The sequence below is a fragment of the Andrographis paniculata genome, unplaced genomic scaffold (genome assembly GCF_009805555.1).
Source record: "Andrographis paniculata isolate CXL003 unplaced genomic scaffold, ASM980555v1 Contig51END, whole genome shotgun sequence".
NCBI lineage: Eukaryota > Viridiplantae > Streptophyta > Magnoliopsida > Lamiales > Acanthaceae > Andrographis > Andrographis paniculata.
The window spans coordinates 1,684,815-1,708,438 of NW_026137586.1; the positions used below are offsets into that span (position 1 = coordinate 1,684,815).

The 23,624-nt window shown below is 30.1% G+C and overlaps 3 protein-coding genes across 3 annotated transcripts; 2 read left to right on the forward strand and 1 right to left on the reverse strand.

The window, feature by feature from the left end:
• Positions 1-3,996: 3,996 nt before the first annotated feature.
• LOC127253905 (methyl-CpG-binding domain-containing protein 7) lies at positions 3,997-7,703 on the reverse strand. The gene is made up of 8 exons (XM_051278710.1): positions 7,410-7,703; positions 7,133-7,252; positions 6,985-7,023; positions 6,736-6,768; positions 5,031-5,147; positions 4,653-4,817; positions 4,338-4,569; positions 3,997-4,241 (listed from the first exon to the last, which is right to left on the reverse strand). Exons 1-7 carry the CDS (start codon positions 7,656-7,658, stop codon positions 4,348-4,350), a joined length of 945 nt encoding a protein of 314 aa, XP_051134667.1. The 5' UTR covers positions 7,659-7,703; the 3' UTR covers positions 3,997-4,241; positions 4,338-4,347.
• Positions 7,704-14,862: 7,159 nt separating this feature from the next.
• On the forward strand, positions 14,863-17,022 carry LOC127253754 (glycine-rich RNA-binding protein 4, mitochondrial-like). The gene is made up of 5 exons (XM_051278510.1): positions 14,863-14,925; positions 15,057-15,164; positions 15,811-15,879; positions 16,018-16,124; positions 16,798-17,022. Exons 2-5 carry the CDS (start codon positions 15,068-15,070, stop codon positions 16,864-16,866), a joined length of 342 nt encoding a protein of 113 aa, XP_051134467.1. The 5' UTR covers positions 14,863-14,925; positions 15,057-15,067; the 3' UTR covers positions 16,867-17,022.
• Positions 17,023-18,694: 1,672 nt separating this feature from the next.
• LOC127253843 (actin-depolymerizing factor 2-like) lies at positions 18,695-20,885 on the forward strand. Its single transcript, XM_051278626.1, has 3 exons — positions 18,695-18,853; positions 20,043-20,308; positions 20,408-20,885. The coding sequence occupies exons 1-3, from the start codon at positions 18,851-18,853 to the stop codon at positions 20,556-20,558; spliced, it is 420 nt and encodes a 139-aa protein (XP_051134583.1). The 5' UTR covers positions 18,695-18,850; the 3' UTR covers positions 20,559-20,885.
• The last annotated feature ends 2,739 nt before the right edge of the window (positions 20,886-23,624 follow it).

Genomic DNA, 23,624 nt, shown 5'->3' on the forward strand with positions numbered 1-23,624 from the left:
GAAGATTGTGAAGATTTAAATAAAATTATGGCTAATTGGCTAAATTGGATGTGGTTTTACAAAATTACAAAATTTTTTACGCGTCAACTTCCTGTTGTAAATTCTAAGCCTAAGCTTTTGGCCATCCTTATTTATCAGTATTTTTACTTACATGCGTCCGAATTGCGAATAATTTCAGAATACTCATTTCTAACTTTCTAAAGTTATAAATATATTCATTTATCTTATATTTAATCTTAAAGAACGGTTTTATAATGAGTAATTTTAAAAGTTTAGAAATGAAGATTCTGGAAAACAGTGTTAAATAAGGAGGGTTGAGGGGTTAGACGCAGAGTTTACGATGACATAATAAAGTTTGATGCATTTTTAAAAGTACAGAGATTTCGTACAATTTCGTGAAACCCACATGTAAATTTTGTGCAATTTATCCTAAAATTGATGTACAGTGTATTACACTGAAAAAGTAGAATTTAAGACTACCTTCTAAACAAATTAGTGGTGAGCCAAGCTCAATTCGGCTTTTTAACATTTGATTCGGCTTGGTTGCAGAGATAAACAAGTCGAGTTTGTGTTCGAAAATTATTACTTTTATAAATAAGCTCAGCTTACGAATAGCTCAATTAGGCAATAATGATATATTTATATTATCTTATATATTTTGGTTATGTTTAATTTGTATGATTAGGATGAATAGTATTATTTTATCAAACATAATCATTTGTTTACTATGCATTCCTATAACTTGACATTAAGTAAAGAATATAATAATATTATAATAAAAAATTCAAACTCAAAATCCCAAACTCACAAACAAGCGCACCCTAAGACTACATGTTAAAAGGAATTAGTGGCGAGCCAAGCTCAATTCCGACTTTTTAACAATTTGGTTCAAATTGTTTGTAGAGAGAAACTGAGTCGAGTTTGTGTTCAAAAATTATATTTTTATAAATGAGTTGAGCTTGAGCTCAGCTCACAAATAGTTCATCTGGTTCATTAGTGATGATATATTTATATTATTTTATATATAAATAATGTGTTTATTTTGTATTATTAGAGTGGATAATATTATTTTATTCAAATTTAATCATAGATTTACTATGCATTACTATAACTCGAAAGCTCGGTATAATAATACTATAATCAATTATTATTATTATTCCTTATTTTATAGGTGGTATTAAGTAATATTAGGGTGTGTTTGTCTGGGGATTTGGATTTTGAGTTAAGATTTGAATAGTAAAAATTTTGAATTTGAATAGTTGTACGATATGATATATAAATAGACGTTGATGTGATGTTTTGAATGTAAAATTAATTTTTAATATAATATAAAAAATGTAAAATAAGTGTTTGATTTGATGTTTTTTGGGGAAACAAATGAGATGAATAGTAGAAATCCATCAAAATTCATCAAAATCCTTCAAACAAACACACCCTTAAGGTATAATTAATGTAAAAATATTATTTTATCTATCATTAATATATAACTTACTATTTTAGACCAAATTAATAATTTTATACAACAATTCAATATAGTAAACATTGAATTAGTTTATAGAATGATTATATAATCTATTAAAATAATATATATAATATTATAATTCTATCCTACAAACCAAACGTATTAATATATATTATTTTTTTATATCAAAATTGGTATTTATGGGGAAATTGCAATAAATATTTTCTACGGCCAATTATCATTTTTTTCGTATAATTGTCACTTTGACAAAATATATCTCACGTGTAATTTTTTTTCGTAATTTTCGTTCTTTGGCCGCACATCAAATTTAAGATAGATACAATCTCATGTGGAGTGGAATTGTGCTACAAGGATGAAAATTGTGAAAAGTGACATATATGAGATATATCAAGTTTGTTTTTAGATTCAGATTTGAGAAAATACAATTCATCCAAAATGATCAAACAAACCAACAAACCAACCAATGATAGTGTTTTATCCATCAAAGTCAATTAGGGCCACAAAACTCTAAAACTAAAAAATGTATATATATTTTTAAATTCAAAATTACACAAAACTCGCAATGTTTCACTCAAAACAACCAAACGAACTAACAACGAATTTTTTTGTTCATCGTGGTTTAGGGCCCTAAAAACCCCAAACCAAAAAAAATAATAAAAAATGTAAATTTATTTTTATAATATAAATTGAACAGAATTTGCACAGTTTATCCAAAATGACTAAACGAAACATAAACCCAATTTTAGACTCGCAGTTAGAAGAAATTTGTTTTGTTCATCCGAAATGACCAAATAAATGAACTAGCAATATTTTTTTGTCAATCTGAAATTATTTTAGGCCCTAACAAAATCTAAATACTAAAAAAAATATGTCAATTTTTAGACAAAAAAATTAAATAAAATTTGCTCAATTCGTCCGAAACGAGCATACAAACCAACCTACGAAATGTTTTATTAGTCCGAAATTGTTTAAAGCCCAAAAAAGTCGAAACACTAAGAAATATAAACTAATTTTTAGATTCAAAATTGGAAAATTATCAATTTTGTCATTAAATTGTTACTCTGGCAAAACATATCTCGCATGTATCACATTTTTGTAATTTTTATCCTCTGGCCGCGCGTCGAATTCATGACAGTAACCGGTGCGATTGAGATTGTGCTATGGAGGACGAAAAATTGCAAAAAAATGACACATGTAGAATATATTTTGCTAGATAATTAAAAAATAAAAATGATAATTAACTATAAATATGAGATATTTATTACTATTTTCTCTTGTATTTATTAATAAAATTTAAAATTTTTATTATAATAATTATGAAAAAATTAAATATATTTAACTTATATATTAAAAAATATACAAAATATGTATAAAATTCAAGCATAACTCAAACTCAAGTTCAAGTCTTGCGAGCCGAGCTTAAATTTGAAATTGAGTCTAACGAGCTATGCTCAAATTACTATTTTAGCTCAAATTCTTAATATATCAAAGCAAGTTTTGAATAATCAAAAAAAATTTGAATTTGAATAATTGTATGATGTTATATAAATAGGTGTTGATGTGATATTTTGAATGTAAAATTGATTTTTAGTATAATATAAAAAATAAAAAATAAATGTTTAATTTGATATTTTTTTGAAAAAAAAAATGGAATGAATAACAATCCTCCAAACAATCACACTTTATGTTGGAGCAATTCTAGGTGATTATTGAACTTCTATACCTCTTTGACTGTGCATTTTTTTATAAGTGACAGAACTACATCTCCGAGCCATTGCTTCCACCACGACCGTCGACTATATTACCAATTAAATTGGCTACTTGTTTTGGTCAGATTCAAAGGGTGTGGTTGTTTAAAAATTTGAATCAAAATAATTTGTATAATATAATATAAATAAATATTAATATTATATTTTTAATATAATATAAAAAATTTTAAAAAAATAAATATTTAATTTAATATTTTTGAATGAAAAAATTTGTATAAATAATGTAAATTAATTAAAATCCTTCAAACAAAAAATCTTTACACATACACAAGATAATTTGTTTTTTTATCATCAATAGCTCAAAACAATAATGTCCGAATTTTCGGGCTCATTGTCCCGTAAGGTCATGGATTTAAACACCACATACGGTATTATTATTGACAACATCATTTATATTGATAAAATACACTAACAATATATGATATAGTCTCACACCAAAATCAATACCGAAACCCTCCCCACCCAAAGTGCACTCGTCGAATAGCGACGGAGATAAGTAAAAGTAAAAGTAAAACTTTGAACTTTCGACTTTAACAAAAAAACCCATTAGCCCGGTTAAAAAACTATGACTCCACATTTTAGGCGTGGTTTAATTTTTGATCAACAACATAATGCATGGCCAATGAACAAGAGCTTAACTATTCGATGAACCTATCGACAAATTTCTCAAAAAAAAAAAAATTGAAATGCAATTTGAACATGAGCACGAAGAAAATTTTGTAGCCTATGAAAAACGCAGAACCATAAACAATTACAGCTACAAAATATATTGCAAAGATCGGAAGCTCCACAGTCGAGACAAATCTCAGCATAAGCATAAGCATAAGCATAAGTAATACAGTCACAATAATCCAACGGTAAGAAGCGTACCGGATGTACAAAACATATGGTCGGTAGCGGAGAAAGCTTAACACTGTTCATTCACTCGTCACTACATGACAGCTTCCAACGTCGCATACCCTTTGTCCGGAACTATAATCAGTCGCCAGCTGCGAGTTTTAAGACGATTATAAATCAGTAAATCAGTACACGACAGCATTGGGAATGACCCGAGGAAACTTACTTCGATTTTCTAGCATCATTACCTCAATCCAGTCAAGAGCTCGGGATGTCGCTGGTCTCTTCGTTCATCAGCAGCATGAATCTGTCCTTCCACTGCTGCTTGATCGCGTCGGAAACCAACGTCTCGGTGACGTACGGGTTCCACGCGTCTCCTTGCGCGCTCGAGATGATCCAGCTGACTTTACTCGGGGGCTCACTGAACAACGGAGCCTGCTTTTTCTCTCCGAATAGATTTTTATTCCGCAGAACCGAGCTCTAGGAAATGTGAAAGACGAGTGCACATTTTAGATTTTTTTTGATCTACAAAAATGTAAGAAATCGCTAATTTAGCCGCGAACCTTGGACCGGCTTTCGAGCTTAAATATCTTCGCCAGGGGCTTGTTTTCCTTGATGTCTTCCAAGGTTTTCGATAACGGGACATTGTCCTCGTCCATCTCCACCAGGTGCCTCTCGACGGCAGCCAGAGACCGAAACTTCTGTCCAGTCCCGGGTTCGTAGTAATACTGCAAAGGAAGGTAATTTGCACTTACATTGGTTATTGAGTGCCCGAAAATTGTACAATTAAGATATCCGAAGATTTTTGTCCTTTTCTCAATTGAAAAAAAATAATAAAAATTACCATGATGAAAACTGATGCATAAAAGGTAAGATTGGCTTGAAAGGAATTAAAAACATGGAGCAGAAAAGGAAGAAGATATCGTAAAGATCGGAATTACCCTGTCGATGAAGCTGGACCGTCTGCGGGGCACCTCTTCCACGATCCAACCATCTGGAAGAACGTATGGTGCATTACGATCCTCCGAACGGCTTTGTTCGCCGTCCAAATGCAACAGCTGTGGCAACAATTTTATCAACAACATTTAATGGATTAAAGAAACACATTTCGAAACCTAAAAAATATTTATATCTCACATAAGTTTTGACAGCAACCAAAACTACAAAACGAGCAAAGGGCCACGGACACATAGCAGCAATTTGTCAAAATCAATAATATTGAGAAGAAGAGAAACACAGTCTGAAACAGAACACAAATTCAAACCCCAACTATAAAATGAATCTAGATTAAACTATCCATGCTTAACCATATTAACACATCTATAGATCCATTCGAAATAAAAATCATGGTAGCTTAGGCCTCTTTGATCTTTTTGAATGACATCTATACCGATCAAAGTCCATAAGATGGTTACCGTTATAATTCTATTATAACAATAAATCGCTGGCAGATTTGGAATAAAAATCATGGTAGCTAATGCCGCTTTGATCTTTTTGAATTACATCTATACCAAATTCCATAAGACAGTTACCGTTATAAGTCAATCATAACAATAAAATCGCCTGCAGATTCGGAAAAATAATCATGGCTTATGCCTCTTTGATCTTTTAGAAATACTTCTATACCAATCGACAGTTACCGTTATAATTCCATTATAACAATAAATAGCCTGCAGATTAGGAATAAAAATCATGGCAGCTTTGCCTCTTTGATCTTTCCGAATTTCATCTATACCAATCAAATTCCATAAGACGGTTACCGTTATAACTCTATCCTAACAATAAATCGCAGGCAGATTCGGAATAAAATTCATGGCAGCTTATGCCTCTTTGATCTTTTTGAATTACATCTATACCAATCAAATTCCATAAGACAATTACCGTTATAACTCCATCATAACAATAAATAGACTGCAGATTAAGAATAAAAATCATGGCAGCTTATGCCTCTTTGATTTTTTTAAATTACATCTATACCGATCAAATTCATAAAACGGTTACCGTTATAATTCCATCATAACAAGAAATCGCCAGCAGATTCAGAATAAAAATCATGGCAGCTTATGCCTCTTTGATCTTTTCGAATCACATCTATGCCAATCAAATTCCATAAGACAATTACTGATATTATTCCATTCCATAAGACAATTACCGTTATAACTCCATCGTAACAATAAATAGCCTGCAGATTCGGAATAAAAATCATGGCAGCTTATGCCTCTTTGATCTTTTCGAATTACATCTATAGCAATCAAATTCCATAAGACAATTACCGTTATAACTCCATTGTAACAATAAATAGCCTGCATATTCGTTATAAAAATCATGGCAGCTTATGCCTCTTTGATCTTTTCGAATTACATCTATACCGATCAAATTCATAAGACGGTTACCGTTATAATTCCAACATAACAATAAATCGCCAGCAGATTCGGAAAAGAAATCATGGCAGCTTATGCCTCTTTGATCTTTTCGAATTACATCTAGACCAATCAAATTGCATACGACAAATCGCCGGAAGATTTATCGCAGGACAAACTGAAATTCAGAAGAACATTGTCCCCAACTCTTATCATACAAATTACACCAAAGTAAAGAAAAGCAAAGTAAATCTCAAGCAAAAGACAAGTAGAACTAAAAGCTAACCTTTCCATCAGAAACAACCAACTTTCGCGGAGCCTGTCGACATGAATAGCAGACAAATCAGACGCTTTCATTAACCAATCATAATCAGCAAATTGCAAATGCATCCAGCCCACAGACACACATATTGATGTATATAAATGTATGCATATCAACTGCAGAAACTTCTAATCAACTAAAGTATTTCCTAGGGTTATGATTACCAAAGCAACAAAGGCAAATTTTCAACAGAACATAGGAAGAAAAGAATACCTTCCGAAGAGAGAGGAATTTTCTCTCATAACCAGAGCTCTGCAGGAATCATAACAAAAATTAACTTATGAGCGAATCAAAAGCAGATCTAAAATTGAAATCACTAGAAACAGAAACAAATCATTAATTAATAGAAGAAGCACTCAACCCTGTTCCGTATCGTCAACTGCCTGGACGATGATCGACAAGGGAATTCTCCCCCCTTCAGATACCTCTGAACTTCTCTAATCGACCTGAATTTCCTCCCCGTTCCAGGCTCATAATAATACTGCAAAAACACACACACAATAAAAAAGGAATCGAAACATCAATTTGACTCCGAGCATCAATCAAAATTGGGAGCACAGGGGCATTATCTGAAATCCAGATTTTCAATTACCGAAAAACATAAACAATTGAAGAAAAAATTCGTTCGGCGGACATACCCTATCGCAGTGAGAGCTATTCCGGCGGGGCACCTCCTTGACTCCCCAGCCGCGGGGGACGCTGAACCGAGAGGGGGAGAGAGAGAGGGAGCGGGAGGGGGAAGGGGAGGGTGAGGGTGAAGGGGAAGGGTGAGGGGAAGGGGTAGGGGAGGGGGAGGAGGGGGCGGGGGACGGCACCACCATGAGACGGCGGCGGCGGCGGACGTAGGGCACGAGGACGGAGTTGTGGCGGGGGTTTTCGGTGTCCATGGCAGAAGCGTTTCTGAATGCGTTTGCTTTTGCTACGACTGAACCCACCCACACTGTCCACTACTGCTCCTCTTATATTTTGCCGTATTTATTTAGGTCGGTGGGCTTAGATTTTTCATATTATTATTATTTTATTACGTGTATTTCTTTTCTTTTTTTTTGTTTGTTTGAGAAAAATGATTTTGTGTTTGTCAAAAAAAAATTTTCTCACAAAATATTTTATTATACATTATTTTAATATTAAACTCAAGTTAAAAAATTTTAAACTATATAAAAAAATAATATATTCTTAGTTAAGTTTGGTGTTAAAATATTTTGTGAAAGAAAAAAAAAAATGTACTCCTCCCTCCCTTCCTCCCTTCGTTCCAATTCAATAGGGCTTTTAGGATTTTGTAATAAATTAAAAGTTAATAATATTTTATTGGTTGGTGCTGCTTTTAGGATTTTGTAATAAATTAAAAGTTAATAATATTTTATTGGTTGGTGCTGCACTTTGATTTCATGTATAAAGTAATTGTATGTTTAATAGTAAATTTGTAATTTAAGTAAAAATTAAAGATATTTTGGCATTAAAGTATGATTAATTTTTAAAAAAAATAAAAAATTGAATACTTTAAAATGAGATAAATAAAAATATTAAAGGACAAATGAACTATTTTTATAATAAATTCATAGTCAAAATAGTAAAATAAATAAATAAATAAATAAAAGACCGATATGATTTTTTTAGGATGTGTTTGTTTTTTAGTTTGAATTTTGGAGTTGATATTTGAATAATAAGAATTTTAAATTGAAATAGTTGTATGATGTAATATAAATAAGGGTTGATGTGATATTTTGAATGTAAAAATAACTTTTAATGTAATATAAAAAAATTAAAAATTAAATATTTGATTTGATATTTTAAAAATAATAATAATAAATAGTAAAAATTAGGAGAAATTGTCCAAACAAACGCACCTTGGGGTATTGTTTGTCACCGAAATAATAGGAATTGATAAATAAAAATAGGTTCATCTTTTGCCCGAGAATTCAAATTTGATAAATAGATTGCTTTTTACATTATGTTTTTATTTGAAAAAAATACTTCCTCCGTCCAAAAAATATAGTTCTATTGTGCTGGAGACGAGATTTAAGTAATATTAATATTATTGTTAAGCACAAAAAATAATAAAAATAAATAATGGCAGTGGGATTCTGGACGGGTCTGGATATAAGTTAAATGACCCAGAAGTAGGGTGCAATCGGACAGATGCAAGGATCGGGAAGGAAGAAAGGTCGGGCGGAGTCTGAAAAAAGGTGTACCCAAGTCGGGTAAACCGTAGATCGGGTGAAAGACGAAGTCGGGCAGACGCGAAGATTTGTCAAGAGAAAGGTCGGGCAAGGAAGAGGTACGGACAGATGCGGAAGTCTGTCCAGAGGACAGTCTGTCCTTCTAAAGAGATAAGGCAAATAGAGCCGGTCGGTTGGTCCGTGGTCGGGACCACATTTGGTTGGTCCATGGTCGGACCAATTAAAGTCGGTCAAAGACGGAGGGCGGCTGATGCGGAGGTCGGCCCAAATGATGTCGGGCGAAGAAGCAGGTCGGGCATTGAGGTCAGGACGTGATACGAAGTTCGGACCAAGTGAAGTAGCATGTGCAGGTCGGGTGAGAGAGCAGTTCTGGGGCGGTTAGAGGAAGTTGCAACTGGCGAACGGTTTTTTGAAGGTCCGACGTAGTAGAACGGTTGACACACGTGTCAATAGAAGAGAACTTTTGGGGCGGTTAACAACGGTTATGGTAACTGACCAGACGACGGTTCTGAACGTTTTTTTCAAAGAATATTTAAGGATTTGGATCATCATTTGGCAAGGCATCTTCAATCAACTTCAACAAAGCAAAGTCAGATTTGGGGATCACCACTTTAAATTTCAGTCTTTTATTTTCCAGTTTATTTTCTATACCATACAGTGTTTAGAGATTCCTAATCTCAGGCACTAATTAATCAAGTTTAAGGATATTTTCTATATCTTTTGAATTTTACTTTATTTTTGTTGAAAAATTACATCAACAATTATATTGGTAGGACGTAAAATATAAGAATAAATGATTTTTTTTGTCATTGTGAGTATATTAATGTAAAAACTAGTGGCAATTGTGTAATAATAATGAAAAAATAAATATAATTTTACTGTGATATGATTGTTTATGGGAATGAAACTATTGTTTTGAGATAAACAAAAGTAATAAATAAGACTACTGTTAACGAAAGAAGTATATAAATACTAGTTGGAATAACAATGAATTGGATATGGATCAGATCCGACTGGATATGAATATACATAGGTTAGACTTTACTTGATAAGACATGCTCGAAGTATCAAAATAAAATATTTTATTAAAAAAATTATAATAAAACTATAATAAATAAATAAATCAAATAAAAAAAATACTTTTAATATAAGTATATTGTTAAATTTAAATATATTTTTTATACTTTCTTCGTCTAATAATTAGGTATTTATTTCATTTTGCATGAAGTTTTAGAAATATTAATATTATATTTGGATTTAATATAAATAAAGTATAAATTACTAAAATAACCTTATTAGTATTGAGTGATATAAAGATAATGATATTTTTGTAATATATATTAAATTGTAAGGGTATTTGTAATGTTAGGTAGATAGTAGAGTTACTAAAAAATGAAATAAATACTTTGTTATGTGACGGACTAAAATGAAAAAAATGGATAATTTATTATGGGATTGAGAGAGTATTATTAATATATTAAACGGGTTCAAATCGAGTCCGGATTCACCATTGAATCCAAGAATTGATCCAAGTCAATTATGGTGCTCCCTTCGTCCCAATACAACAGTCTTGTTTACCATTTTTGTATGTCCCAAAACAATAGTTTTATTTTCATAAATAACCGTATCACCATAAAATTACTCTTATTTTTTCATTTTTATTACACAATTGTCACTGCTTTTTACACTAATACACTCACAAGGGCAAACAAGTCTTTTATCCATACATTTTACCATATACACATATAATATCAATATTTATTAAATCTCATGTCCAACCCAATTAAAATTATAATTCTAAAACGAAAAAAGTATATAACATCATATTTATATTTAACAAAATATCCGAATAATTAGACCAAATTCAATATAATGGGTCGAATTTGGGTTGTGTCTCAAGTCTTCCCGAATTCATTGTTAAAAAAAAAAAAAAAGAGAGAGAGAGAAAGTGAAAAAAAACTAATGTGTTTATTTATATGGGATTTTGGTTTTGAAAAATAAACTATTAGATTGTAATAATTATTTGATATAATATAAATATGTATTTATATGATATTTTGAATATAAAAATAATTTTTAGTACTATAATATAATAAAAGAAAAAATGGTGTGTCATTTTATATTTTATATTTTTTGGAAAAAAAATTTTAGAATAGTAAAACTAAAATCAAAATATCATAGGCAAGCACATCCATATTTATTTGTCAAATTTTATTTTTTATTTTCTATACTATCTAATTTTTTATAATTTATTTTAATTTCATAAAACATCGCATACTTTTATTTAAATAAAAAAAAAATAAAAATCAATTAAAGATTTTATTTGAAAATTTACAAAATATGCTTAAATAGTAAATAATATTACTATAATCATTATTTTACTGAATATATACATACAATATGCTCTAAATAAAAGTTTATATTGCGTTATATTATAGTATGATGAATTCTTATATTATGTCATATTCTCTCCGTCTCAAAAGACTTGTCATATTTTTTTATTTTCGTCCGTCCCAAAACAATTGTGTTGTTTTCTTATTTAGTAAACGTGGTCCCTATTTTATAACAAAATTATTCATACTTTTTCAAATTACCCATCATTATTACTCTAATCTATTTTTTAAAATCCTTAAAAAAGCAAGGGCATTATAGTTTTTTATATCCTACTTTATATTCACTTTCAATTAAATACTATTATTCCTTAATTTTCATGGCAATTCCCAACAAGACATTTCTTCTGGGATGGAGGAAGTATATCTTTATAATATTTACTGTGAATATTGTGTTACTTTTATAATTCAGTATAACATATAATTAAATTTAAAAATATTTGAAAATATTAATATATATAAGGATTTTATATTAAACAATATAAATAAATAAATAATAAATTTTATATGAAAAACTTTTAAAAAAAAATTATAACACCAAACACCTTTTATTTTTATTTGTAAATGGATAAAAATTTCAATACAATGTGAATTTTTTAAATTTGTTTGTCATACATAATTTGCTTATCACTTGTATTATTGAACTTAATTTAAATATTATTATATTCCAACAAAAATTTATGAAGAACACACCTAAAAGAATAGAGAGTTCGAATTTTCATATTATAAAAAAAATATATATATATATATATATGTATATATGTATTAACTTCACAATTGGGCTCTCATTTAAAATAGCCTTGCAGGTTAAGCGTCAGACCCAGTAGTAGATGTAATTAATACTCCTGCTGTCAGGTTCAAATACATGCATTTATTTTTGAAAAAAAAAATTAATTTTTGTACCAATATAAAAAATTTATTAATTTTAGTTATATTATAACAGTTTCGATTAATTTTGGTTTCATCGTAAATAATTTCAATCAATTTTGATTCCATCGTTAAAAAATTAACAGAAATTGCTGACGTGGACATAACGGAGGTGACGTGAAAAGTACACGACAATATACAATTATACACAACTATGTTGTTACACAGTCATGTATATTTGAGTGTATAATTATACATGCATGGTCATATACAATTATATACGGCCGTGTACATTTCTGTTTTAGTCTAAAATTTTATTTTATTTTTTAATTTTTTTTTATAAAAAGTTATTTTGAATTTAAAATAGTTGATATAGTTAAAATAGACAAAATCAATAGTAATCATAATATAATTAATTAATATAAATATTTATTGAGTATATTATTTTGAAAGATTTTATCCAAAATTTTACTATTTACCAAAAAAATTTCTCTAATAACGGAGCTTCCGCCTCCTCCTTCATTTCATTCTCCGGCGGCGGGCAGCGGCGGAGGAACGTACATAGTATAATTATATATTTACATTTTTAAAAATAAAAGAATATTTGCCTCGAAAATTTTGAAACAATTTGAAATATAAATATATTTAAAATTCAATATATTACTGGAGCGTGGGCTTAATAGTCTCGGAAATTGCTTCGGAAGTTCGAAGACTATTAAACCAACCGATGCTTCGGAAATTTTGAAGCTTTTCAAAATTGCTTCGGAAATTCCGAAGCAATAAAAATGGCAACGAGTTTTTCTCTTCGAGTGTAATTTCGAAACAAAATCCGAAGCCAAAATTAATTTGCCTCGGAACCCTTTTAAATTTCGAGACAAATTTTTCGAGGCTAGTTAAAGAAGTTTTGGTAGTGTTATTTTTCTTTTTTTTATTATACTGTAAATTGATTTTACATTCAAAATAGCATAACAAATTTATTTATATTATATCATACAACTATTCAACTTTAAATTTTTATTATTAAAAAATTCAAACCCATAAATAAACAATATTTATTTTATATAAATTGAATATATCGTTGCAAATGTTTTTATGGCATAATACTCCCTCCGTCCCCGTGACATTTTTTCCTTTTTTGTCTATACTATTTAAAATTTTTCATCTTTTGTAAAATTAGGGGGTGTATTCATTTAATATTTTATAGGATTTTATTGGATTTTTAAAAAATCTAGAATTTGTATGGATTTTCTAAATCTACAGAGTCCATGCACAGTTCAGTGAATTTTATTAATTGATTTAGATGAATTTTCATTGATTACTTATGAATTTATATGAATTTGATAAGATTGTAAAATATTTTTTTATTGATTTATATAATAATTATATAAATTTATATAAAACACACAAGTAGATATTTTTTTAAAAAAAATTCAAATGATTAAAATAAAAATGTAAATAAATTTTAATTTTAAAAAATAAACTATTATTATTATCTTCATTTTCATCATTTTTATATCTATTATATTAGGGTCTCATTTTTTACATAGTATTAGCAATATTTATTTTTGCATACATTAGTTTTCGTTATTTGTGAATTTTCGTCTTCCTTGTCAAAATGCGGAAAATTTTAAGTTTCATATTTGATTGAAAATTCATCTAATATTATTTAATAAATATTTTTTTTATAATTATTAATAACATAAAAATATTTTTACATGATACTATTTTTGTATATTAATATTTTTTATTTTATTATCATTAAGTATATCAAATTATTTTAATTTATATTTGTTATTAATCATATATTTTTTACATAAAATAAACATATATATAAAATCAAGATCCAAATTTACGATTTTTGCAAAAAATATTTGAAATTTAAAAATTAAAATTAAAAATAAATATAAATATCTAGTTTATCTTCACCGGAATGACACGATAATAATGTATTTATAATTAAAAATAGAGATAATTGTAATACATATTTATTCTGATAAAATATTAGTATTTTTTTAATATTATATTTATAATATAAGAACACGTATAGTCTGTTTTTTTTTAAAAAAAAAAAACTGATAATAATTTTCTAGTATAAAAAAAAGCTAACTAATTTGGTGAGATTGAAGGTGTATAACATTTTATTATATTAACTAATTAACTACATGACACGATATCTTTTAAATTGAGTGCCCAAGAAGTGAACTAATTCCAATAAATATTTTTATAATACAAATATATATATATATTCATACTTAAATTATATTGTGAACGCAGTAGACTAATTCTAATAATTTTTTTTTATAATACAGATAAATATATATATATATATTCATACTTAAATTATATTGTGACCGTGAGGTCATGAGTTCAAACCCCCGACGTTTCAGGTGCCTAATGTGACTTTCTCATCGGGTCTGAGTTCAAATCCCCGACGTTTCAGGTGCCTAGTGTGACTTTCTCATCGGGCCTAACTTGCAGGGTATTAGATTCGACTTGAGGTTTATCCAATGCGCACTTTTGGGGAACGGCTGGATTCCACGTCATTAATGAAAAATAAAAAATTACCGTAACTCGAACCAAACATTGCCTCAAGAAACACATCCTTTGTATTTATATTCAACAAGTTTTTCATTTTAAAAATGTACCGTACAAAATCCAAGCCAACGGAGCCAATTTTAATACGATCATAATACGAGTTCGCAATTCGATTGCCTGTGGTATTCCCGAGTAGAACTCAATCAGCATCATTTGATACCTATTCTCTATGACGGTTTTCGATTTCCCAATTGTTGCTGCATCATAGTAACTAAAATCCTAACAGCTTTGATTTTTCTGTGCCGGGTTGAAGATTCTTCAGGGATGTATTGCTCCAGCAGACTACCTTCCGCCATTACAACTCCACTCCACAGTTCAATGCTCTTATGGCGGCGTTCCCACTCTAATTTGTTCGTCGGAGGTCTCCCTCTCTTTGCTTGTTATGTGTCTTTAAAATACCTAACTTAACGCACGCAATCTGTTCGACGAAATGTCCCAATGAAAAAAACACACTTCTTAGCCTCCCATGTAGAAGAATTCACACACTTATATGTGTATATGCATATATATATATATATATTGATTGTGCTTGTTTAGTATTTATAGATTTTGATGTTTTTTGTTATGGAGTATGAGTAATGGTGAAATATTATTGGAGATGATGTTTTAAGTGCTTTTGTATATATATTTAGTTAGTCATGTTTGTTTAGTGTTTATATATTTAGATGTTTTTTTTTTATGAGGTACAAGAAATTGCAAAAATATTTTTGGAAATGATGTTTTGTATAATTTTGTTGAATTTTGCTTGTTTGTTGTGTGGCACTAGTAACTGTGAAAGTATTATAGAAAATATATTTGATGTGTTTTTGTTAATTTTTTATTATTTTGTTCATATTGTATATTATATATTATATTTTTTTAATAATATTTTTAAAAAATCATGGTCTTGGAAGTCATTTCATTTGTATTCCATGGATTCACATTTCACAGTAGATAATTAAGTGTACATTTCAAAATTTCATGTTATTTTTCGACCGACTAATTACGGTAGCTTTGTGTATCCAAAGGGCTTTCTTTTGATACAAATGAAGTTGTTCTCAAGGATGCTTTCAAGGAACATGGTGAAGTAATTGAAGGTGGGAACTAGACTATATAGCTTCATCAAAATTCGACACTTTTATTTTTTTTTTTTTTTTTCGTGAATCGAACATTTATATATATATATATATATATTATGTATTGGGATTAAGATGGCTTGTTCATATCCATATCAGCTAAAGTAATATGTGATCGGGCCAGCGGAAAATCAAGAGGATACGGATTCGTGCATTATTCTTCCGAGGAGGCCGCAAGTGAAGCAATGGAAAAAATGGATGGTCAGGTATGTGTGTAAATATATATTGCATTGTACATCACATAACCATTGTAACTGTTATTTTGTTTTTATTAAATGATCATTGCATCTAAGAATTTAAAGTCGCACGTGGAGATTTTTCACTAAAGAGCGCAGTGTGTTGGAACTCATCAGAATTTAACCCTAGGCCCCAGGATCCACCGTGTTGTAATAATTGAGCTAAGAATAAAGCGAAATAAATCTAACCTTATTCCTCATCATAGTCGGATTCAGATCTGCAAATTGATAGAAAGTTTTGTGTTCTTCAAGCCTATGGCTCAACCCTTCCTGAGAAAACCGCTAGGGTTTCTGTTGTTACTCCCACGATGAGATATGGAACGTAATGGTTGTTGCGTGTAGACCTGGGATCACAACCCTATTTATATTGCTTGTTATTAATTGACCTCATCACCCAATTAATAAGTTACCGGATTTCAGTATATTGGAGGCCCATACTTACTAAACACGTTTAAGCCCAATACATTAATATATCACTTAATATAGGCTTAATCTAACTTGATGGCCCAAATAGTTACATTTAACCCATAATTGGATTTTTAATCCAACACAGTGGGGACTCAAATACGGGACTTCACATTCTGAATACATTTTTAATTACATATTATATAGTCTTACAATAATTTTGGCTTTTTTATGGTAGGCTTTGGAAGGTAGGACGATTCGCGTACGCCGTGCCCAGAGGAAGGAAAAGCAACTCGATCGGGTCTAGCATTGTCTATTGTATCCTAAAGAACACAAAAGTTCGATTTTGGTTAGTATATGTTCAAAAGAATTCTATTCGGCAATCGGTTGCAGAAAAGGAAATTTTGATGTGAAGTATTTCAAGACTCGACTAGCAACACATTAGTGTGTTCTTTTGGTGTTATTTTTTGTGTTTTTTGTTGTACTATATTTTTCAGGTGAAATAGTTGTTGGATTTGATGTTATTGAAAAATCCCGAGGGATTGAATAGTAAAAAATACTAATAAATTGAAATGCAACTAATTTTGAAAATGTAGTTACTTTTAGAGTATGTCGAAATTTTGAATTTGATTAGTATAAAAGTTTTGGGAATTAGACCATGAGAGAGAAAGAAGTTGTTAAGGATGTGTTAAAGCTCTTTAGTTCAATATTTTGATTTATTTTAAATTTTTATGGAACTAATTAATTATGTATATTTTTAACAATTTATGCAAAGTTGGCGATGAAGCAATGCAATGCTTGATTAGTGTCAAATTGTACATAGCTATAATTTGGATAAACTTTGATATACAAAACTTGTAGTACCAAGAAATATTGTATTTACCCGAATATTTGGGGTGTGTTTGTCTGTGGATTTGGAGTTATGAATAGTAAAAAAATTGAATTTGAATAGTTATTTGATTCGATATAAATAGACGTTGACGTGATTTTAATGTAAAATAAATTAATAATTTAACATGAAGAAAATAAATAATTATTTAATTTGATATTTCTTTTTAAGGAAAGAAAGAATATGTGTTAAAAGTTAAAACCCACAAAAACACACAATCTTAGTGTTTCGACATTTTTGATATGGTATCAATATACAATTTCAAATATTCTGCTGATCATATATATTCAAATTTTCGATACTATAATTTTGGTACGAGAGTGAGGTATTCTAAATTTTTTGTTATACAATACCAATAATTCTAATCCAAACACACCTTAGAATGTGCTCATTTATATATTATTTTCATTATTATAAATAATACTCTGTAAAAGTGTGTTTATTTTATTATTTTATAAATATATTATATACTTTTCGTTTGGAATAATTATGGTATTTTTTTTTCATAATAAATTTATCACAATACTCCTAATTATTTTTTTATATATTTTATTTTTTATAATAAAATATTATTATTATTTTTAATTTTTTATAAGGACAATATGATATTAAAAATTCAGACGAGACAAGTATATTGTATTTTATAATAACTATAATAGTTAACGCTTTGATCGGTGATACTATATTTAAGAAAATATAGTTTAATAAGTTAATATAATAAATTTTTATATTATTTTTTATGTGATGATATTGCTGATATTTTTAAAATTAAAATTATTATATCATTTAAAGAAATATAAAATATATATTTATAGTTTTATTTATAATTTACATAATTTAATTTTATATAAAAATAAAATTTTTAAATAAAAATAAAAATATTTATTTATTAAAATAAAATATATAAAAAAAATTGAGTGGCCTCATCCAGAGCTAAAATTTAATTAAATTAATTTAAAATAAATAAAGTAAATTTATTTATAAATATTAAAATTTTAATTAAATTAATTTATATTTATGAACTATATTTAATATTAATAAATTTAAGATAATGATACGGAGTATTAATTAAAAAAATATGTCAAAATAATTCTGTCGAGTAAACATTCCCATTATTATTACACCCACCGTTTTCAATCATTTCCGTAACTAATACGAATGCCCTTTACACCCTAGACTACGTATTGGCGTGTGAGGGGTATATTTGACATTTCATTTTACTTCACCTTTACAACCCATATTACATATATTCGCGCTTCAGTCCAACGCAACCCATTTGACTCAAATCGCTCAAAGTTGTACGTGTGCGTTTCCTTTTCTCATTCTCAGCCCTAAATTCTCTCCTTCTCGGCGGGATTGCAGTCCAAATCTCCTCGATCGTCTCCGATCAAACCGCGCTACCATGGTAGAGATTCCTTTTGTTGTGCTTTGTTAGGGGAAGATAAAAATTGTCGGATTCAGAATCTTATTTATATTGTAAATTGGATGGCACTGCTTCTTTAGTAGCTGAATTTTGGTTCTATTGTCCGTTTTCTCAAGTTTTTAGATCTGATTTTGTGTAGTTCTGATCGTTTTTTTAGAGTTTTGTATTGGAAATTGGCGTTTGGCTGGATTGATAGATACTGATTTTAGGCCGATCTTGAATGGTTCCGCTGCGTGACTATATATGCGTATCGGAAATGTTTGTTGTGGTTTGATTTACTGTTGTATTGTTTTTTGAGAAATTTGATTCTCATTACGTGAGATTTCCAGGTGCTTGGTTGGTTTGTTCATAATATAGGTTTGATTTTAGTGATTTATTAATCGAACTGATTTTTTTACGTTAATGCGATTTACTTTTGGATTACTTGTCGAGTCTCGTTGTTCGAGTCTGTCTTCTATGATATACTTGAATTTTGAAAATTTGTTGAAACAATTGTTAGATATTTTTGTTTTTTCTTCTTTTGTCGTTAGAGTCAACCTGGTGTCTTCGAGCTGTTTGGAATTATTCTTGTGATTGTAACCTCAAAATCCAATTTATTCAAATGTCAGTGCATTTCACTGTCTAAAAATTCTTTGCGTTCCTTGATTGTATCTTTAGTCGAAGAAAATACAAAGGTTGTGGCAATCAAACTAACAAATCTTCATAATCGGCATACAGAGTATTTTGGAGTAGTAGCTGTTAATCACGATTTCAATCTTCCTAATATGGAATGCAATATTATCCATTTATTAAAGATATATCATCATATTTTCTGTTTCTCGATTAATTTGAACTTAACATATCAGTTAAACATATATTTGGCAAATTTTCCATTCGAGATATGTTCTAACTTTGAAATACAACTACCTTGGGAAAGCATATCCTGTGCTTTTCGCAAACGAATGCCACATTGTCTCCGAGATGAAGGTACACAAATGCAGATGTACTTTCTTGGTCTTGTAGTTCTCAGACTAAATTTAGCTATGCAGTTGCCAATGATACTCCGTGATCTCGTTGCTAATATAATTTGGATAGATATCTGATGTTAACCGGCATGACGTGATAAATTTTACCTCAACAATTGTTATTTATCGCCATTTATGTAGATCACAACATTTATTCTGGTTCACAGGCTAATGCAGCATCAGGAATGGCGGTGCACGACGAGTGCAAGCTGAAGTTTATGGAGTTGAAAACTAAACGAACGCATCGCTTCATTATATTCAAGATCGAGGAGAAGCAAAAGGAGGTCATCGTGGAGAAACTCGGCGAACCTGCCGATTCTTACGAGGATTTCACTTCCAATCTTCCTGCTGAAGAATGCCGATATGCTGTTTACGACTTTGATTTCATGACAGAGGAGAATGTCCCTAAAAGCAGGATCTTTTTCATTGCTTGGTATCTTTTCCATTCTTAGTCGGGCCCTTTCTAACATTTTTGTTTTAACCGAGCCGTACATTTTTTGAAAATTTGAAAAAATTCCTCGTTTCTTTTAAGGTCTCCCGACACTGCAAGGGTGAGGAGCAAGATGATCTATGCGAGCTCCAAGGACAGGTTCAAGAGGGAACTAGACGGTATCCAGGTGGAGTTGCAGGCGACGGATCCATCTGAGATGGGTCTCGACGTCTTCAAAAGCCGCGCAAATTAAAAATAAAAATCTCGAGGTTAGCTTGCTGCCTTTGTTTGAGAATTACTTTGGGTAGCTTGTTGAAACTATGGTACTCGATCGACTATTTGGTATGATTGATTGATATTCATCTGTTGTTGAAGCTTTTATATCTGTGTAGTATTCGATTGGTTTTCGTCGTCTCTTTCGATCGAATCGCATTATTTTCGATCGAAGTTTCTGTGGTTTGGATGGATTGTTGTGGCGGGTACACAATCATCGATTTGGGAAATTATATTTTGGAAATGTATTCTTGAATTGTGGTTTGTTTGTTTTGTGGATATCAATTTTCTACGTATGCTTCGATCATGATTTTGAATTTTGACTATGCTTTTTGAAAGGCAAATATTTCATTCCTTGGAATAATGAAAGGCAACAGGAAGAGTATACAGCAAAGAATTGGACCATTAATCATCAATAAACAACAATAATTGTTTCATCCACTTACAACAATCATTATAAAAGATGGCTTCATAACCCAATCAGACCTACAAACTTTTTGACATCGTTTTTGTTTTCCTCCTTTTTTTTTTTTTTAATTTTTTTTTATTTTATCAAAATATATATTATCATTGTCTGGGTTATATTTATTCTTTACGTGTTGAATTTTTAAATATTAATTATTATATCAAAATATAATTCAAATTAAAAAGAAAAGAATAAAAATATTTATATTAGTATAATACTAATAGAAAAATATTTGTAAAAACAAATTATATAAATATAATAATATTTTTTAATATTAAATACTTAATTTCATATACAGAATAAATTTGACGGACGGAATAAATATATCTTTATTAAATTAATCAAAATTGTTCAATCTAATTTTTTTTTATCATTAATTGCATTTTTTTTTCAAATTAAAGACGACTTTATCCACCATATATGATTACTAATTAAAATATATTATTTTCTATAAAATATTATATAAAAATACTGTTCAAATAAAATTTTAAATTAACACCTTCATTTTAATTTTTTATTTTGAACTATAACCAAAAAAATTATTAGTACGATCAAAAATCAAAATAATTAACCAAAATACTCTTCAAATAATTTTTATAAATACCAACAAATATAATACTACCTCTATCCGACTCTAAGACCACATTTACTTTTTGTGCGTTGATATTTGAATATTAATTATTATATAAAAAAATATAGAGCAAATAAGTGAAAAATGACAAAAACACTTGTTTTATAATACTTATATGATGAATGATATTTGTAAAAAAAATATATACGAATTTAAGGATATTCTTTTTTTATGTTAAGCATAACGACACAAAATGAAAATGTAACTGTTGGACATGAGTCCAAAAGCACCTGAACATGAAGGAGACTCAAAGACAAAAGTGGAGCCAGAGCTCCTTGGCCACGGAGCCGCTGAACAGCAATGGAACTTCATGCTTTGGAGCCAAAGACTCCTGCCTCCACAGAGCCGAAGACAACAATTTCTATTGAATTGTGGTGCTTCCACAGGGTCGAAAAGCAACAGTCTTCATGGACCTTAGGGCAGCAACTCCTCGGACTATGGCGCCTCCATCCCGGAACAATGTTTCCATAAGGTCAGAAATTGCTGTCTCAATTGGGTTGAAAACAACTACTTCCATTGGACTGCGGTATTTCCACAAAGCAGATGAAGGTTGTCTCCACAAGATAGAAAGCAACAGCTTCCACAAATAATAGGATAACTACCTCAATTGGCCCTGGGTTAATAATTTCATACTGTACATTAGTGGAGGGCCTATTCACTTTCATATTTTATTCTAAAAACTCAATGGAACAAGTCGATAAGAGAAAAACTGAAGATTCCATGTACTCGAGGCTGTTGAAGACACATCCTCGTTGACTAGCTAGGAGTACGATGGAAACACGTCGGAGTAAGCGACATATCTGGTCTAGAGGCAGTGGAAGAAGTTTAGAGCAAGTGGAACTCGGTCCAGAGGTAATGAAAGCGGTTGTGAGCTAATAGAAGGAAGTTGGCAGGTGGTTGATGGAATGAGGTTACCAGATGGTTGATGGAAGGAGTTTACTAGGTGGTTGACGGAAGGAGGTTACCATGTGGTTGGAAGATGATGGAATGAGGTTACCAGACGATTGAGAGTGGTGAGGAATAATTGAAATTGCCTCTTTTAATGGGAAGATGCGGTTATTCTATTTTAGGATTAAAAATACGGAAAAACACATCACACACACGCACAAGAAGATGAAATCGTATTTTTCTCTATTTTCTTTTCATGTTTTAGTTTCGTTTTATGCATTTTAATTCAAATTACATGTTTTTTTATTCGCTTTCCAGTAGATTTATCCGAATTTCAGTAGATGTTAGTTTAAATACATCGAAATCGATCGTTTAGGCTCGAAGCCGTGCAGGCTTCACCAAAAGAGTCGCCTCTAATCCGACAACGAACAAGCTCTTTGGAGTATTTTCTTACAAACGTATTACTACATATACAATTAATTTGTACATAAAGTACAAAAATAAAAATATCAAAATCATGCTATCCCGCATAGCACCCTCGAACGGTTTTCTTTGATTGTCACCACCGTCAAAGTCCACTATGATACTATATGTAATGTGCCCAAATGCCGACAGGTTCTGAGAAGTATGTTCTTATCATATGATATTCTAATTCGCCGTTTAGGCCCCATCCGCTAGGAGGCTCCGAGCAGTCGTTTCATGTGCGTAACAAGCTTGAGTATACTATATAATAAGAAAGAATTATGCAAAACACGATCTGAAATCGTATTTTTCTCTATTTTCTTTTCATGTTTTAGTTTCGTTTTATGCATTTTAATTCGAATTACATGTTTTTTATCCGCTTTCTAGTAGATTTATCCGAGTTTTAGTAGATGCTAGTTTAAATACATCGAAATCGATCGTTTAGGCTCGAAGTCGTGCAGGCTCCACCGAAGGAGCCGCCTCTAATCCGACGACGAACAAGTTCTTTGGAGTATTTTCGGAACCTACACCGACGAACGATCTTGAAACCTCTGAATTTTAAGTTCCAATAGTAACTCTTAAAGACGAACGGAGAAAAC

Excerpts from the sequence above, each read along its gene's own strand:
- LOC127253754 (XM_051278510.1), top strand. The coding sequence starts at position 15,068 with ATGTATTGCTCCAGCAGACTACCTTCCGCCATTACAACTCCACTCCAC. Across the intron at positions 15,880-16,017 it reads ACATGGTGAAGTAATTGAAG|CTAAAGTAATATGTGATCGG; the intron begins GTGGGAACTAGA and ends TATCCATATCAG. Across the intron at positions 16,125-16,797 it reads TGGAAAAAATGGATGGTCAG|GCTTTGGAAGGTAGGACGAT; the intron begins GTATGTGTGTAA and ends TTTTTATGGTAG.
- LOC127253905 (XM_051278710.1), bottom strand. The coding sequence starts at position 7,658 with ATGGACACCGAAAACCCCCGCCACAACTCCGTCCTCGTGCCCTACGTC. Across the intron at positions 6,769-6,984 it reads AATTCCTCTCTCTTCGGAAG|GCTCCGCGAAAGTTGGTTGT; the intron begins GTATTCTTTTCT and ends TCATGTCGACAG. Across the intron at positions 4,818-5,030 it reads GGTCCAGCTTCATCGACAGG|TATTACTACGAACCCGGGAC; the intron begins GTAATTCCGATC and ends CTTCCTTTGCAG.
- LOC127253843 (XM_051278626.1), top strand. Across the intron at positions 20,309-20,407 it reads AGGATCTTTTTCATTGCTTG|GTCTCCCGACACTGCAAGGG; the intron begins GTATCTTTTCCA and ends GTTTCTTTTAAG.